Genomic DNA, 18,321 nt, shown 5'->3' with positions numbered 1-18,321 from the left:
GAAGCCCCGAGCTGGGATTCAAACTATGCCCCCTACGTTTGGCACTCCCTGCTCAACAACTTGGCTTGGAAGAAATAATAAAGTGTCTGTATAAATTAGATAAACCCACTGAAAACTTCATACAGGAAAATTGGGAACCTTAAAAAAATACCTGTTTTTTTTTTTTGTTTGTTTTTTTTCCCCCATGCCATATGGAGGAAGGTCTCTGCAGATAAACTGAGCAATTGCTGTTGTTCATTCTGTGGTATACAGGGTGACTTCATTTATAGTTCCTAGGTGATTTGACTAAATGGCTGCACGGTGGTGTGGTGGTTAGCACCTCACAGCCAGAGGGTTCCAGGTTCAATTCCCGGTTGGGGAACTCTGTGTGCACTTTGCATGTTCTCCCTGTGTATACGTGGGTTCTCTCCGGGTCACTCCAAGCCACTGGAGAGCACGAGCTAGTGTATTTTTCATGCTGGTCCCAAACCCGGATAAATGGTGAGGGTTGCATCAGGCATAAAACTTGCCAAATCGATGATGCAACACTTTTACATTGATTTGATGTCCTCGTAGCAGATCTCTGCCATCTGTCTGAAGGTGATCTGACGTCACTGCTCATACAGAAAAGCCCCAGTGCTTGTTTGAAGTGGAATTGATTTTTTTTACATTTCAAAATTGACATCAAAATTGTAAATGTAAAAAAAAAAAAAAGTGATGGTCAATTTTCTTTTTGGTCCCTCTTATTACTTGCACTGCTGAGGAGACAAAGTTGCAGGTGTTAATGTGCACTTCAAACGTTATGCCTCCTTGTTATTTTGCGCCGTAATGAGTTTCTTAAATGTCTGTAGCAAACTACATAGCTGCTTTCTTTGAATTAAAAACGAGTCCCCTGGAATTGGTCGACAGAAGAAGCAGAGATGTTACTGATGCTGCATCACAAACAAACAATTCGGCCGAGTCCAGAAGGTCACATCAAGAGAGTCAGTCATTTAACAGGTGACAGAAATCAAAGGCTAATCAAGACTTCAAAACAAGGAAGTTGAAAAAATGTTTGAACTTGAGTGCTTTGTACAGTATTCAGGTAAGTGGATGCAGGTGTGCTGATTTAGGAACGGGGTACAGGCGTGGCGACAGAAGCCGGGGACAGGAGACAAAAGAAACCCCACCCCGAGACCAACACAGCAGCTGTACTCGAGTTGCTTCAAATAAATTACAAAACAGCGGTTACATTTACATTGATAGAAATATTCAGATATGAACTTGATTACAACCGTATTATGTATAACACTGCCACTCTCTGATCGCCTCTCCCAAAATATCAGCATATTTAGAATAACTGTTAATCAAATTGAGATTTGTGTAGTTAGTTTTCCCATCCTTTTTCCATTATGTAGACTTCTATACACCTTTATAGACTTCTGTGCACCTTAATCAAACTATTATGCCCTGTATAGTTCATTAAAGGTTTTGAGGATTGCAAACACATAGCAGTTATTTTGAGGGGTGTATGCTGCATGTTCACAGAAATGGTGATAGAGTAAACCATATACATCTCATATTTATACCATACTCTGAAAATGGTTTTATTTGGAATAAAGTCAAATAACTGGCGTGCAAGCTAGTATTTAAACCCAGAGTTTTTGTTTTTTTCTTGTCAATATTCCAGCAGTAACAGTGTTCAGCTTAGGAGGAATGTGCAGAGAATGTATTTGATGAAATGCCACACTTGTTACAACTGAATAATTTGGGTTTGAGGAACTAACTCAGAGTGACATACCTGCAAGTGTGTGGGATTAGGTTGCTCCAGAATCTGAATGATATTTTTGGAACATTAAAGGGAATGTCAATGTGTTTATGCTGGACTCCACTATTAACCACACTTGTTCCTAAAAAGAAAAACCCCACTGAATTCTTTTCTTCTTCTGTGGTTACAGAACAGGGTGATTAAGGGGGTGTACCCTGCCAGCCCCTCCTCGTGGGTCTTTGTTGCCATAGGAATCCTGGCCACCATATACATGCAGTCGGATCCTAGCATGGGGCTCATTGCCAAGATACAGCAGCACCTTCCACTAAGGTACACAGACACTCAGAGACGATGAGTGGGTTTTAACCTTTTGGCAGGAGGACTTGATGCAAAAAGGAATATGTCCCTATTTTCCATCTATCTATTTTTTCAGTTTATTCTTTTAAGTTGCTGATACTGTGAGGTACAGTGCTGCCTGCTTTTCTCGCATATAAGCATTCATAACATCTACAGTAGCTGTTTTCACCCTGAGATCCGCTACCATCGCGGGTCCAAATTGCCACTTCATCCCGCGTCGAGCAATGTGAAAACTTGGCGTATTAGGTGATCCGTGCCGCCTGAAGCCGAGTTCCGGGGGCGTTGCCTAGTGGCAGAGCGTCACACGAAACACATAAAATGCTTGGCGTGTACAATGACGTAGGCACAACCCATGCGTCGGAGGTAGGCTTAAATAGACCTGTCTGCATCAAATTTTTCAAACCAACCTTGTTTTTGTTGCTGGCTGTTTGTTGGGTCACGCAAGTGTATATGCAGTTCATGGAGATGTTATTTTACGGGGTGTGGATGGTCACAACGTGGGATGCCGCTGAAGAACATATGCGGAGAATACAAGAGCACTATAATGTCCAAGTTGAGGAAATCCATCGACAATTTGAAGCAGAAGAACGCGAACAGCGTCGACGCAATCGACGAAGACGTTTAGCTGTCATGGCTCTGAACACACATGTGTCTGCAAGAAGAGTGTGGAAGATGGCAAGACCACAAGGGTTGGTGTTTTGGTCCAATACTCTGAACAGTTTTGACGACGACGAGTGGAGAAAGCATTTTCGGATGTCGCGGCAAACCTTCGGCTTTGTTGTGGAACTTGTTGAGCCACATGTGAGGCGCAAGGTAACAAACTTTCGACAACCACTGGAACCACGTCTCCCCAGTTGGCCATCTTGCAAAATGTTTCGAACTTGCAGAGTAGAACTTGAAGTGAAACTTGTCCTCACCTGTCGCTGTTGTTCTGATCAGCTGTCCATCCTGTCTTTTAAACTCCTCACGTCACGCCATGCCCACGTCCATCCCGCGTCAATTGCTTTTTACATCAAATTCGGCTCGGCAAAAAGACTAGGGTCCAACGTGGGTCGAATGGCGAATCGAGTTGACACCCCAGCCCGGATCGTCAGTGTGAAAGGAACAGCGGACACACTAAATTCACAAATTAAACGTGGGTTCTTCCTCAGTGTGAAAGGGACTAAAATCACAAGTTCTTCATCACTATGCTTTTTGTCCACAATTAGCATTGGTAATTCATTTAAAAATTTGATTTATTTGCCTATAAGTTAAAGTGCTTCCAGCAGAGAGTGACAGCTCCACCTTCAAGGAGGACTGGAATTTGACAGATCAAAGCAGACATAGTGAGACTCTTGGTATGTAAAGCTGATGAGTCAGTATGTAGCAGGGTGGGTGTGGTACAGGAGTTTGAACTCTCCCCTACTTCCCCATCAGTTCATTCACTAACTGTAGCTTTACATACTTACAACACACCTGACTCACTGTTGACTTTCTAGTCACACACACCTGTCATATTCTCCACCCCGATCAGTCCTTACTTTTAAATTTGATTATTTTTTCTTGCCAAAACAGCCCTGGCTCATTATAACATTGACTCCTGTAGCCTTCTGAGGGTTAATGAGAGGTCCCTCTGCTGTGGTATTAGTCTGTATCAAATTCCTTGAAAGGGATAATTGAAGCTGTGTGAAGTACTTATTAATAGTTGGTGCAAACAGTGCTCAGAGAGTGCTTCCTGTTTGGAGAATCAAAAGTAAGCTGAAGCTAAAATCTACTCTGAGCGATGTGACCAATCTAAGGCTACGGCTACACGAAAACGAAACGAGGTTTTTTTTGAAAACGGGTTCGAAAATTCTTGCGACCACACGGAAACGCGCTGCTGTCCAGACGAAAACGATGAAACGATGCAGTACACACGCCACTGTGTCACGCCACGCTGTGAGACAATAGAGAAGTGTTAAAATTGGCTCCCAGCGTCAACGTGTGACTGACGCAAAAACGTTTTAGCTGTAACAATGGAAACGAAACGAGGCCGTTTTCAAACTTTCCCACTCTGGAACCCGTTTTCAAAAACTATCGTTTTGGGGTAGTGGGAACGCCGGCTCCGTGTGGCCGCGACAGCGAAACGATAAGAAAAAGTATCGTTTACAGTGAAAAACGTTTCCGTGTAGCCGCAGCCTAAAACGGCTCAAACCTACAAAAAAAAAGTGGATCATCATCAATATTGCCACACCTGAAACCAGGATTGTTTTTAGAGCTCCTAATCATAAGCAGTACTCAAAAGAACTTCATACAGACCCGTTTTTTTTAATGAAATGGAATAAATAAGTCGATTTTTAAAAGTCCTGGAAGTAGTGAAGGGGGGCTCTATTAGGGCTGCAGGAAACTAATATTTTGGTACTTGAATATATTCTATTGGTGATTCCATTGATTATTCAAGTAACTTGATATGTCTCTAGTCCATCCATCTCGCAGCTAGCAAACCTACTGATTTAGCTACATTAAAATGCTAACACAAAATATTACCTTGTCTGTTCTGCTCTATGGAGTGGATGTGTTACTGGTTGCTTTCTGCTGGGATGCGCTGACTTTGTGCTATCGGGATAAGCTAATTTGATTTTACAATACACACAAAGTACTCTACAGTATTTTCGGTTTTAGTTTGTTTGAAATGGTCCCAAACTTTTGACATTTTTCATCTTTTCTCTGATTGTGCTCGTCGTTGTTTGCTCCGGTTATTTCCATCGCGCCATCAGATCAAGTCTGCTACTAACAAAAGGGTTGGTTTCTGCGTAATGTCTTTCTCTCTCTGAGCTCCAGCGTCTTCTCTTAGTTCTTCCTAATGAGGAAAGTGTAAAAACTCAGACGGAAGGAAGTACACTTGGAGTTTTATTTAAAGCACCCTGGATTTTTGAGCGACCACTTTAAGAGCTTCCAGTTGAACATTTTTCAACTTTTCAGAAAGGGGCTGATTACTTTTTTTTTTTTTTTTTTTTTTTTCCAAGCAGAGCTTAAACAGACTCTGCGGGGTTCATTGTCTCCCTTATGTTGTGCTCTGGAGATTGTAGGTCGTCTGAAAGCTGTCCCCTGTTTAACCTAAGATAATCCTGGGACCGGACTCCCTGTAATAGTATTCTAGCTCTTACACAGACAGTGTCTCTGTCAGTGAGGGATTGTGTCATGCACTCACAACCACCGTTGCATCACTATAACGGTTGTGAGAAAAAATGGTAAATAAACAGTATACTGACAAATAATACAAAGCAAAGGGGAGTCATACTAATCATAAAACAGCGGTTGAAGTAGCAGTGTGGTGTTGAGATATTGTTGGGCTATACTTGCTCTGCGACAGTATTTAGATAGAAGGTATTTGTCAAAGTAACCTCCACATAAATGGCAGAACCCAAGATATCTCAGCAGAACGTTGCCAAAAAGATGACCCTTCTGCTTTGGTTTGCCTTCGCCCCATAGAGCGTCCTATTGCCACGTCTTCTCCAGATAAGCAATGCTCATGGACCCGGCCGTCCACATTGTACAAAATAAAACCAGACTCATCAGAGCAGGCCAGCTCTGCGACTGAAGTGGATTGGATCCCAACCCTTGTCAAAGTCGCTTACCTGTGTTTGCCTATTTTTCATCTATTTCAGATTCCAGCACATCATGTATCCGAACAGAATGTTCACTCGAAGCCTAATGTATCCCACCCACTGCCATGTGCCGTTGTAACGAGATGATTAGTGTTTGTTCATGTCACCTTTCAGAAGTCTCAATGTCATGACGGATGAATGTAACGTAGGCATAAAATACAGATTATTTATCTGTTATTATTGATTTTATTGCACACATTTATTGTTTTCAGTTTATTTTGAATATAGCCTCGTATTGTTGTATCTTGTATCTATCCTCAACATATACCTCAGTTTCTTTATCCATAAATATCCTTTTTTCTCCATTGCATGATTTTAAAGATGTCTAAAGATGACTTCGTCGTTTGCCCAGCAGATGTTGCTGTTGTACTTTCCCACTGTTCACCTATTTTCCTAGTTTTCTGAAAGTGACAGTTGACACTAAAACACAGCCAATAATTAATTCTGTTTTAGGCTGAATTCTCTTCCAGTTCCCTAGTTTAACAATCAAATTACTTAGTTTGTCAAAGGATTTCACAGTAGGAAACGTTTGCTTTTACTTTTAGTTTAATGTGTTTTCCATAATGACGTTCCCCTCTTTCTGTTTAGTCTCCACGTGTCTCTCAGTGCCCAGGGTCAAACCATGGTGTCAGCGCTGGTGTTCAGCACTCTGCTGTGGCTCTCCCTGATCCTCGCTCTCAGGTTCTGCCTGAAGCTGCTGCTCTCCTACCACCAATGGATGTTCGAGCAGCATGGGAGAATTTCCAACACCACTAAAGTCTGGGTGGTAAGACATGTTTCCGTTTGGTATCATGTCTCCCTCTAGTGGCCGCTTTTTGTTGCTTTATTGGCTTGTGTTGACTTGTAACAGAATTACTCTGGGACTGCCCCCTCGGGACCTTTTTTATATTTGAAATAAATTCTGTTGAAATTTCAACATTATCACACCTTCCATCCAACTATTTTCCATAATCCTATTCAGGGTTGCAGGGTATTGAGCCACATCTAGACCATAATATTTGTTACTTTGAAAAAAATGTTTAAAATAAAATTTAAAAAAGTCTGATTTTGAACTTGTATTCACAATAAATAGATGTCTGATGAGTGCAGCAGAAGTCAGTTTCATTATATATACGTACATATGTGTAAGTGTATATCTATGTGTGTGTATGTGTAAATATATATATATATATGTATATTTTTTAGGGCACATTATCACACCATCTGATATTTTAAAATGTTTATTAAATCTCTCACCCTCTGCTTCACTCAGACTCTGATGAGGTTATTTTCAAGCCGGAAGCCTTTGCTGTATAGTTATCAAACGTCTCTTCCTCACCTGCCTGTTCCTGCCATTAAAGAAACTCTGAGCAGGGTGAGAAAAGACACACACACACACACACACACACATCTGCATAGTGGCTTTTATTTCTGCATTCGTCATTGGATTATGATTACAAATAACCTTTTCACACGTTGATATTGACTACTTAGTGAATTAACAACCCAAAACCACATAAGCAGACTTTGACTGTCCATGTCTTGCAGTACTTGGAGTCTGTGCGGCCTCTGCAGACTGATGCACAGTTTCAACGGATGACTGACCTGGCCGTTGAGTTCGAGTCGAGCCTGGGGAACCGCCTCCAACGCTACCTGAAACTTAAAGCTCTCTGGGCCACTAACTATGTATGTGTATTCATTCACACAAAAGCAAGTACACATCTACACTCTCACACAGAAGAGAAGTAGAGTTGGTGGTTGTTTTCCTCGCAGGCCAGGTATCTGGGACCATCTGCAGCTCAAGAGGGTGCGCCTAATTGCCTGCAACTTGTAGCTTGCTGTGTATGAACAAGGGGGCTAAAAATCAAAGCACTTCCAGGGCTCCATACTGACATTTTTCCATTGGCAGCACCGGTGCTCCTAACATCAGTGCATAATGAAGGAGCTCAAATGTCGTTGCTTCGCTTTCACGATTAAAGTTTGTATTCAAGTGTCGGGCCACACCAAGAGTGACTGTTACGTTCTTTCTTTGCATTATTGAAAGATCTCCATCACATTGGTATGATAATGGGTATAAAAAGAGCACCTTCGAGAGGCAGAGTGTCGAAGAAGGAAAGATGGCCGGTAAAATAACTGTTTTTATAGCCCCCTCACCCACTTGTATGTAAAATCAAATTTATTTGTATAGCACATTTCATGTACAAAACAATTCAAAGTGCTTTACATAAAATAAAAGCATTGCAGCGTGGATGGGAAGAAGCATTAAAATACATAAAAGAATATAAAGAGAAACAAATAAAATAATTAAAATAATTAAAAACAAGCAACAGTCTAGATAAGTTAAAAGATAGCGTGCAGATTTCATGCATAGACACATGAGAAAAGAAATCTTTTTAACCTGGATTTAAAAATGTCTACATTTGGTGAAAGTTTAATCTCCACTGGCAGTTTGTTCCACACTTTTGCAGCATAACAGCTAAATGCTGCTTGTTCATGTTTAGTCTGGACTCTGGACTGGACCAGCTGACCTGGGTCCTTGGATCTAAGAGCTCTGCTAGATCAATGATATTCTCTGAACATATCACAGATGTATTTTGGGCCTAAACCGTTTTGGGATTTGTAAACCATCAGCAGGCTTTTTAAAATCTATTCTGTGACTGACTGGAAGAAAGTGTAAAGATTTTAAAACTGGTGTGATGTGTTCAGATCTCTTAGTCCTGGTTAAAACTCTAGCAGCAGCGTTCTGGATGAGTCAGTGATTGTAAGGACCTGAGTCTCAAGATATTTACCAATGCTGACCCTCTTCTCTTTGCTGCCAAACAGAATGATCTCAGTTTTGTCTTCATTTAATTGTTGAAAATTCTCTCTCATCCAGGGGTTTATTTCCTCCAGACACTGACACAGTACGTCTGCTGGGCTGCAGTCGTCTGGTGACAGAGACACATAAAGTTGTGTATCGTCTGCGTAACTGTGATAATTGATGTTGAGGTTCTGCAATATCTGACCCAAAGATGCCGAGATGCTGTATGCTTCTATGCATGCTATGGTTTGTGAATGAATAAAAGAACAAACATTTTTTCCTGTTTTGGTTCCAGGTCAGCGACTGGTGGGAGGAGTACATCTATCTGAGAAGTCGTGGTCCGATAATGGTCAACAGTAACTACTATGGCATGGTAATCTCGTGCTTCATCTCAGTGCTATGTTCCACAGATGTTGTCTCGGTTGAAAGTTTTCTTTTACAGCTTAAAAGTTTTGAAATTACATTAAGCCAAGTGAAAGAGGGAGGGGTTTCCCTTTTCCTCCTCATTGTCCTCATTTCCTCCTCCCAGTTGTTTTAGGCTTGAAAAACTTGGCTTAAACCTCTGCCTGCTCTTCACGTATTTCAATGTTTACAATTGAATGTGACATTTGCGGAACATTTGGTTTGATGCTTGTGTTTACACTCTTAATTGTGCTTTAATTTTGATCTGTATGTATGTGTGTGTGTGTTCTCTCCAGGACTTTTTGTATGTGACTCCGACCGCAGTGCAGGCAGCCAGAGCAGGAAACACCATCACTGCCCTGCTGCTGTACCGCCGCAAAGTCAACAGGGAAGAGCTCACACCGGTGAGACGTTCCACATTTTTGCAGATAAAAGAAACTAAAGATCAGGGTCCAGTTTATTTAAAGAGCACAATTAAAGCAACAGCTCTGACCACAGTGCTGTACAGTTGGGTAAAGTAAATAACTTGTAATGGTAAATTCAATGTCTGCACATCAATTGGTTTTAACCATTTGCATTCTTTTCCGAGTGTGAGACAACTCCCTCAGGGGGTGTGGTAAGGTAACGGTCAAACAATAGGCCAAAAGGCACCCAAAGATCGAAGCCCCATCCTCAGGTATAAATGTTTAGATCTTGCCTTGTCCTAGGTCTTTTTTCTCACCACAATCGCTGAGGTGTGGATTGAACTATTTTCTCCTGCAGAAGAAAATAAAATCTTGGCCGGCAGGCAAAAAGAGAGGTCTCTATTAAAAATAGTGTTAGTGACTACACTAATGTGTTTCTCCATTTTTAAGACATGTCAAAAAATATTCCTACATTCCGGGTTAGATTTCCCGAAACATGATCTATAGCTATTTTTCTTTCAATCTTACGCATCCATATTGATTCCCTCAACACTCTCGTGTCCCAGAGGCCTTAAAGATCAGCTTCTTCACTTGTAAAGGTGCAAGTTTCCCCTCTGGAAATAAAACGTTGCTGAACGAAAGCAGCATTGAAGACATTAATAGATGAGGATTTACACAGTTTTGTGTGTGTGTGTGTGTGTGTGTGTGTCAGACTCGTGTTCCAGGTACCGTCATCCCTCTGTGTGCGGCTCAGTGTGAGAGGATGTTCAACACAACACGGACACCAGGAGCCGAGACTGGTAATAAACACGCACACAAACATCCAGCCGCACATACTTCGCTTTCACTGTTGTATCACAAGTTTGTTAAACGCGAGGGTATTCAGCAGTTGGCCTGAACCTTGGCCTGATGTCAGTTCACAGGACATTTGCCACAGTGTTTATCTGTCTCTACTCTTCTCTACAATAAAGGCAAAATGCCAACTGATAAAACTGAGGCACACCTTTTGATGACTATTGTCAGACTTAGTTTTTCCACATATCCAGTTATCTGAAACAGAAGGTACACCCTTCACCCTACATATTAGGACATTAAAAAAAACATCTGATCCTTTACTGCCTGTACTACACAGCAGGTTCAAAATCTCAAGGCTATATTTAAGTGATTTGGTTTATTTGAGAACAACGCTGGTTATCAGCTTGACACATTTCAGGTTTTCTGACTGTGCGCCTAATTGTAAAACGGAACCAGCGCAGTTTTTGTTGCTAAAGCAGGAAGGAAAGCTGGCGGGAAAGGGTGAAACGGATGTTTTAGTTCTGTATCTTCAGTATGTGAAAAGGTTTCAGCGTTACTCTGTCTGATTTAACACCGGTGGGTTTAAATACTCTGTGGACCAAATGTAACAAGATAAAAACATGTTTAAACCAGTCAGTGGGCTTTTTTGTAAATATCAAAGCTTCATTTTTGCTGAACCTTATAAGGCAGCGGTCGCCACGGACCGGTCGTTTGGTACCGGGCCGCACAGAAAGAATAAATAACTTACATTATTTCCGTTTTATTTATTATCCGAGTCTTAACAATGTTTTATTTTGAAAAATAACTGAATTCTCTCCGTTACATCCGTCTATGACTTACTCTTGACACGTGTCGAGATGCTTGTCTCAGTCACGTGATACGCTAATTTTAAACCCACACAAAATGAGCAAAAAACAGACATCTTTGAAAAGTTTCTTTGCAAAGGGGAAAAGGCCCAGTGAGGAGACAGAAGAAGAGCCTATGACCACTAAGAAAAAGAAAGCTGCATTTATCAGACAACACCAGGAGACCTACTTAAAATATGGATTTATCGTGACCGGTGATTCCCACGCACCAAGCCTGCTCTGCATAAAATGCGGCGACCGACTCTCCAATGAGGCAATGAAGCCTTCAAAACGAAAAGTTACATAGAAGTACACAGTGGATTCACGTTTATAATTATATTTACAAAATACCACAGTTTTTTGTTGGTCGTATCATTTTACTTTGTTGTATTTATCCGGCACACCTGTCTGACATTAAACCGGTCTGTGGCGTAAAAACGGTTGGGGACCGCTGTTATAAGGTATATGTGGATATGAGCATGAACCTTCAGACGTCATTTAAAGCACTTTTGTATATGATAAAGTGCTCACTCACATATTTTATGAGAAAATGTTAAGGAAATCTTTAATATTTTTGGTAAAGAAAATAGTTCCAAATTTTTAAGTTTTGGGTTACATATGAGTTCCTCTCTGCTGACACATCTCTCACAAAGATGCTTCAGAGGGTGTAATCGATCTTTGAATCCAGTCGGAATCGATGTGGCGTTTATTACACACGTTTTATAAAGGTGCTCGCACACTTTTTCTGTATTTTTGTTCAATATTTGTGAAATAGATAATAACATTGTGTAGAATGTCATGTGCCGTTGATTTTGCAGTCTGATAAGGACCAGAAGACTTTCATCATTTTATTATATCCTGATGCTTTAAACCTTACAACTGAAAGAGAGTGTCTTTTCCGTCTCACATGACTGTTGGTGGTGTCAGTGATGCACCGTTATGTTCATTAGACATTGCACAGAGATGATTGTTGAACCGCGAAAAAAGAGAACTACACAAATATGGTGGATCTGCTGACTCCCTGAGACGTATTGTTACAGCCGATTAGAGAAAGGGGTGATGAGCTCTTGGAATGATTCTCCCTCACAGATGTGCTCCAGCACTGGCAGGACAGCGAGTTTGTGGCAGTGTACCACAGGGGGCGCTATTTCCGCCTGTGGGTGTACCAGGCAGGCCGGCTGCTGTCTCCCAGAGAGATTGAATCCCAGATCCAGAGGATCCTGGATGACACTTCACTCCCGTTTCCTGGAGAAGAAAAACTTGGGGCGCTCACTGCTGGAGACAGGTACCCACAGTGGCCTCTTTTTCCTTCTTCTTCTTCTGGAGTTTTTTTTCTTTTTTTTTTGGTAAACTATTTAAATATGTTTACATATTAAGGGAAGTATGACTCGAAGTAAGAATTTTTTTTTGTGTGAGCATGTGGTGGACCTTTTTGGAACTGTCGCATATGATGAAATCTACATACACAGAGGATTTTAACTCCAAATAACCCAGAAAATGACAAGTTACTTGCAGTATCTTTAATCCTGCAGATCTCCCTTTAGGTCAAATTGAAGTTTTCATTTCTGAGCGTTGCAAAAAAAAGCGTGATTATATTGGTAATCACTAACGAGGCCAGAGAGTAGCCGCAAAGACAACTCCAAAAGGAAATGGAAGAAATGGAAGTGAATTGAAAGGAAGCGTTTAAAAAAAAATAAAAAATGTCAGGATTCAATGAGATGTGGCCCTGCGACAGGATGAAGCATTGAAACTTGAAATGGAGAATGACGAGTTGGGGAAGGATTTTAGGAGCCAAAATGTTTAGGTTGATGATCAGAAAACACAGGCGACCCATTGTTGCACATCTGTCAGCTCTACAGTGAAAGGCATATCCCTTTTCCAAGGGAGAATTTTGATTTGTGTTACAGCAGGTCAGCTCAGCCCAGAGCTGATTGTAGCAAAGTTCACAGCTTAGTTTCTACAGTAGCACACATCCGGCCTCATGGAAGCTGATGTCGGGATTTTATGATGAAATATTTGAAAAAGCCAACTGGTGCCTTCATTAAACAGGCCTAATGGGAAAGCATTTTCCCAGTGATAATATCTGCCCTAATGTTTTTGCTTGGCATGTTTTTTATGGGAACTTAACCTCCATGTTGACCTATTTTTAAAATGTTTTTCCATCCAGAGCAAGTAAAGAAAGTCCTCTTTTTCTTATTCAGTAGACACTTCGGTTCTTTAGTCACTCAGGATTTATTTGTTTATTTTATAAGATTACTGGCTTTTTGTGGGAATGCTGTCCACACAGAAGGAGATGTATGCCAACACTGACTCCATGTGTGTAGTGGGCAGGACAAATACCAGGATCAAGGAAAGTTGTGAGCCAGCCAAAAGTTCCATGCTAATGTTACAATGGACACAGAATCCCTCTCACGTTGTTTATTTCAGTTCGTTCCCTTTCTATGGTCATAAAAACAGAAACCTATCTTTCAAATCATGTGAAGCTCATGATCCCCACTTCCTGCACCCTTTTCAAAGTGGAAGCTCCACTTGAAGCAGGGCCTGAAGAACATGGCTGCTGTGAACTTTGCTACATCCAGTTCAAGTTGACAGCACCAGCTCGGCTTCGCTCCCTAGCAAACATTCTTCACCAGATGTTGTCTCATGTGCGATTCTCTCTGTGTCTTTTAATTTCCCCTTTGGGGATAAATAAAGTGGATTTGGGTTTGAATTTGAAACTTCTGAAAAGTTGAAACCAGCCACACAACAACTCCTTGTTGAGAAATTCCAAATGAATCTTTGATATCATCAGCAGATTTCCCAGTCCTGACATTTCTATACTTTTTAAATGTTTAGGGCTACTCCACATGTCTGAGACTGCACATCTTGGGTGAAAAAAAATGCCGTACTGTGACCCACACGAGTTTAACTATGTCAGTATTCTTGCCTCTCTCAGGGTTCCTTGGTCCCAGATGAGGAAGCGGTATTTCAGCTCTGGTCTCAACAAACGGTCGCTGGACATCATCGACAGAGCTGCTTTCTTTGTCACCTTGGATGATGAGGAGCAGGGCATGAGGGGCGATGATCCCGCAGGAAACTTGGACCGCTATGCCAAGTCCCTGCTCCATGGAAAATGTTATGATCGGTAAACAAGATCGATTTTGACTTCTGTGGATTTGTTTTTATGTGGTTGCCTTTGAATCCAGAAGTAATCACACATGCATTCTTGTTTTATACCATCAGCCTTACGTAGACTTTTTGAAAACCAAAGCTGACAATATTTCTGAATAATCAGAGCTGTTTTTCTATCAGCAGCATGGTGGCAGGATGAGCTGCTTGAAGCTCGGCATGCCGCAAAGTTCACTAAGTTAACACTTTACGACCCGAAAGGCATCGCTGAGAAACTCCTTGAGTGCTTTTCCAAAAAAATCAAAAATAAATCAAATCTGCGTGCAGGTGACTGCTTATGCTCATCTATCAATAATACATAGAAAACATGAATGTCTCTAAAAATGGTCACAGAATGTGACATTTAGTAGCCGTTCGATCAATAAAAGCAATGTTAAGTTAGTTGAATGCAGGCGGCCGCAGCAGCTGTGTGCCCGTGTTCAGCCGCTCGTGAGGGGGGGAGCGGCATCTCTCAACAAAGGTAGTGAAGATGGCAGAACTGTTGTAGATGGTTTTGCAAATCAAATTTTTTTCTCTTATTTTGTTGACCTTTTGACAAACTTTTGACCTCTGCACTGGGAAAAGAGCTTTCCTCGGGATTTTGAACATTTTCCATCCATCGTCTCAGGTGATTGGTGAAGTTTGCGGCCTCGTCGTCTCTGCTTTGGAACCAGGTCGAGGACTGCCTTCTGCCTCGTAGTTACTGCACAGAAACTCCTTTATTCATCCCCAAAAACTGAGCTGTGTTTCTCAGAGTTTTCCATTTTTTTTATTCATTTTTTTTCAGTGGAAAAAAAATGAATAACTTGAAATGACATTGGGGCTGTGACTCTACATTTCCTCACAAGTGACCTTATTTATTCAGTGTGTGTGTGTGTTTAGTCACAAATACTCAGAGCAGCCAGATAACTTCCCCTCAGAACTTCCCCTACCGGCTGTCAGATGTCACCTTATCTAGTAACAAAAAAGCGGAATAGGTGGAAAAGAATATATATATTTTTTTAGGCTTCCGAGTGGACTTTTTCCTTCATCTTCCCTGGGAACGTGTGGTACTCTGTTCTGTTACCCTAAAACAGCAAAACAAACAGGATGATGTCACAAAACTCCCAAACTGTCAGGATTTTAACAGAATTCATTTTTACAGAATTTCCCTAAATGCCCCCACAAGGTTTGTAGACAGTTTCACTTTGGATGTCTGAATTTTTTTTGCATGAGTCTGCTCAGCCAGTGTGAGTCTTATCTTTCATGAAGTCTGTTCTGCTTTCAGTTTGATTCCATTAGCACTTACTTCTTTTCTTCTTCGTCCTCCCCAGTAGCTTTACAACACTGATAGACTGCAATGAAATATTGCACAGATGCTGTGGGTTTAGTTTTCATTTAGGAACGCTGTACCTGAAAAGATGAAATCGGTTATTATCCATTTTAAACGAACCTGAAACCACATACCCTGCCCATAGAAAGTTTTGTTTTCTTGGTTCTTCATTGCCACTTTCTTCAATCCTTTAGGTGGTTTGACAAATCCTTCTCCATTGTGATCTACAAGAACGGGAAGAGCGGGCTGAATGCAGAGCACTCCTGGGCAGATGCACCGACTGTGGCTCACCTGTGGGAGGTGTGTGTCTATGTTTGTGAATTTGTGCTTGCTTGTATTTATCCACCACAGTTTGTGAGATTTAATTTCGTCAGACGTGGCTATATTTAGAGGGAGAGGTTAAGGAGAACAGAAGCATAGGCTACCCTGTGTGCTCTTATTTCCGCTCTTGCTGCAGCTGCTCTTATGTAACATGACTCTTTGATCGGAGGGGAAGATTTAGCAACAGCATGTTTTTCTCATTAGGAAGTTCATGTCCATTGCTGACAGGGTCCAATCAGACATGATTTCATGTCTCTTTAAGATAAAGTCTAGCATGAAGGCAGCTCCTCTACTTGGAGGAGGGATTCCCTGACCAACTTTTTCTAAACTTGTTTAGTTAATGGGAGTTACAGCTTCTTTGCAACTTTATAATTCTCAGTGTTTACTGTGAAATGAACATGACATATGTTGACCTTTTCCCAAACTTCCCTTTTCCTTTACTCTCTTGTATAGTATTAAAAACACTTTGTGTGCAAAAAACTATTCAAGTCGAGAAGGGAAAAGGTGATTTAGGTGTGGTGTACGTTTCCGTTAACAAAGTACAGTGAATCTGCATCAAGGTTCTAAGTTTTAAAATGCTTCATGAAGGAGAGTCATGTGTATGTCTCTCACTGCTTTGCGTGTGTGTATGTTTATAAGCGGTGAGGCAAAAAGACCATTAATCAGCCGTTTGGCTTTCTTGCGCGTCTCCTGCCCGGTTCTGGTGGTTGGTGGACAGATAAGGAAGGGTTGTCAAAATGACTAAGGACCTTTTTTACAGTGGCTTGCGTGAATCCAGGAGGCTAGCTCTGCGACCTTAAAATTGCTGTGAGTGGTCAAGAGCACTTGGAATGGTCCCTGCCACCTTTTGGATCTCCGATGCTTCCTTCCGAATTCTTGGACAATCACCCAGTCCCCTGGCTTGAGGTTGTGATGGGGGCCCTACCTGTTGAGCAATTTGTGACAACACCGCAGACAATTGTCATCATCACAAGGTGCAAAGCAAGATTTTAAAGCAGCTCTGAAAGTTGTTAGGCTGTCACAGTAGCCCTGACACAGACGAGTGAAAGTGTAGGGCTTTCCATCAAAGGTGAAAGCAAACCAGTACTGGCTGCTATCTGGACGCACAGGGACATTGAAAAAGGCATTCGCTAAATCAGTCACTGAAAATAACTTTGCTGTGGGAGGAACCTGCGAAAGAATAGTGTACGGAGTAGGAACACTAGGAGCACAAGGTTGCACTACAGTATTCACAGCCTGTAGGTCCTCCACAAATCTCCACTCTGTGGGTTGCCGCCTCCCTAATCCTTTCCACAGGGAAGAGTGGGGTCCTCACAGGGAAATTTGGACATGGAACAATCACACCAGTTTTCAACATAGATTCAAAGACACCAGCAATCGCCTCAGGTTTCAATGGATACTGAGGTTGACATGGTCTGTATTCAGATTTTGATTATATACAGGTTCACAATTCTTTATCATCCCAAAGGTGTTCTACCAGGTTGAGGTCAGGAACTCTGTGCAGGCCAGTCAAGTTCTTCCACAACAAACTGGCTCATCCATGTCTTTATGGACCTTGCTTTGTGTACTGGTGCGCAGTCATGTTTGAGCAGGAAGGGGCCGTCCCCAAACTGTTTCCACAAAGTTGGGAGCGTGAAATTGTTCAAAATCTCTTAGTATGCTGAAGCATTCAGAGTTCCTTTCACTGGAAGTACGGGTCCTAGCCCAGCTCCTGAAAAACAACCCCACACCATAACCCAACCTCCACCAAACTTTACACTTGACACAACGCAGTAAGGCAAGTACCGTTCTCCTGGCAACTGCCAAACCCAGACTCGTCCATCAGATTGCCAGATAGAGAAGAGTGATTAGTCACTCCAGAGAATGCGTCTCCACCGTTCTAGAGTCCACCGGCGGCGTGCTTTACACCACTGCATCCGACGCTTTGCATTGCACTTGGTGATGTATTTCGATGCAGCTGCTCGGAAACCTATTCCTTGAAGTTCTCTATGCACTGTTCTTGAATTAATCTGAAAGCCACATGAAGTTTGGAGGTCTGTAGCGATTGACTCTGTTACTAAATATTAAACTCACATCCAACAGTTCTGTGTCTCAGACACAGATCCTCTCATTTACAGTGACACGTCAACGTTTAGACTGACTCCATCTGTTCTTAACAAGCACAGTATCTCTGCTTTGTCTCTGTCTGCCCATATAGTCTGAGACCAGGCACTGCTATTAGGGATGTTCTCCTGCAGTCATGTCTCAGTGAAACACAGAAAATTGCCCCACTGATATTCCTGCTCTGTCCTTGTGTTGGGTCTAAAAGTTAACCCAGTTGGAACACAGTTCACTCAAGACAACCCCAGTGATCAACAAAACACACAGTGCACAAGATTGTATTTTTACTTGCAAGGGGAGCCGGACGGAGTGACAGAACTTACTCCTTCACCCGTGCTCAAACGACTCCATCCGACTTTCCCCGTGTAGTTCTTTTTATTACACAGCTTAGTTACAATCAGCATACGTAAAACAATCTTGTGAGCAAGATGCAACAAATGTTTCACTGGGACATCTATTTCCTCACGTGTTGAGTTGTTGCACATTCTCCTACATGGGAAGACCAGA

At 41.8% G+C, this 18,321-nt stretch overlaps 1 protein-coding gene and 1 long non-coding RNA gene across 3 annotated transcripts in view; one reads left to right on the top strand and one right to left on the bottom strand.

Moving 5' to 3' along the window:
* Nucleotides 1–18,321, top strand: part of cpt1a2b (carnitine palmitoyltransferase 1A2b) — a 53,223-nt gene that overhangs the window by 16,560 nt on the left and 18,342 nt on the right. For both annotated transcript variants that reach the window (XM_075454933.1, XM_075454934.1), the window contains exons 3-12: nt 1,917–2,056; nt 6,298–6,475; nt 6,962–7,063; nt 7,237–7,374; nt 8,784–8,861; nt 9,187–9,294; nt 10,007–10,094; nt 12,024–12,219; nt 13,870–14,058; nt 15,588–15,693. In XM_075454933.1, coding sequence (XP_075311048.1) covers nt 1,917–2,056; nt 6,298–6,475; nt 6,962–7,063; nt 7,237–7,374; nt 8,784–8,861; nt 9,187–9,294; nt 10,007–10,094; nt 12,024–12,219; nt 13,870–14,058; nt 15,588–15,693 — 1,323 coding nt within the window. The remainder of the gene's footprint in view (nt 1–1,916; nt 2,057–6,297; nt 6,476–6,961; nt 7,064–7,236; nt 7,375–8,783; nt 8,862–9,186; nt 9,295–10,006; nt 10,095–12,023; nt 12,220–13,869; nt 14,059–15,587; nt 15,694–18,321) is intronic.
* Nucleotides 15,065–15,687, bottom strand: LOC142372122 (uncharacterized). The gene is made up of 3 exons (XR_012768188.1): nt 15,514–15,687; nt 15,370–15,415; nt 15,065–15,148 (listed from the first exon to the last, which is right to left on the bottom strand). It is a non-coding gene; the product is annotated as an uncharacterized LOC142372122 (long non-coding RNA).

The sequence above is a fragment of the Odontesthes bonariensis genome, chromosome 21 (genome assembly GCF_027942865.1).
Source record: "Odontesthes bonariensis isolate fOdoBon6 chromosome 21, fOdoBon6.hap1, whole genome shotgun sequence".
NCBI lineage: Eukaryota > Metazoa > Chordata > Actinopteri > Atheriniformes > Atherinopsidae > Odontesthes > Odontesthes bonariensis.
Note: the sequence above shows the minus strand (reverse complement) of the source record. Positions and strands in the feature narration are given on the sequence as shown.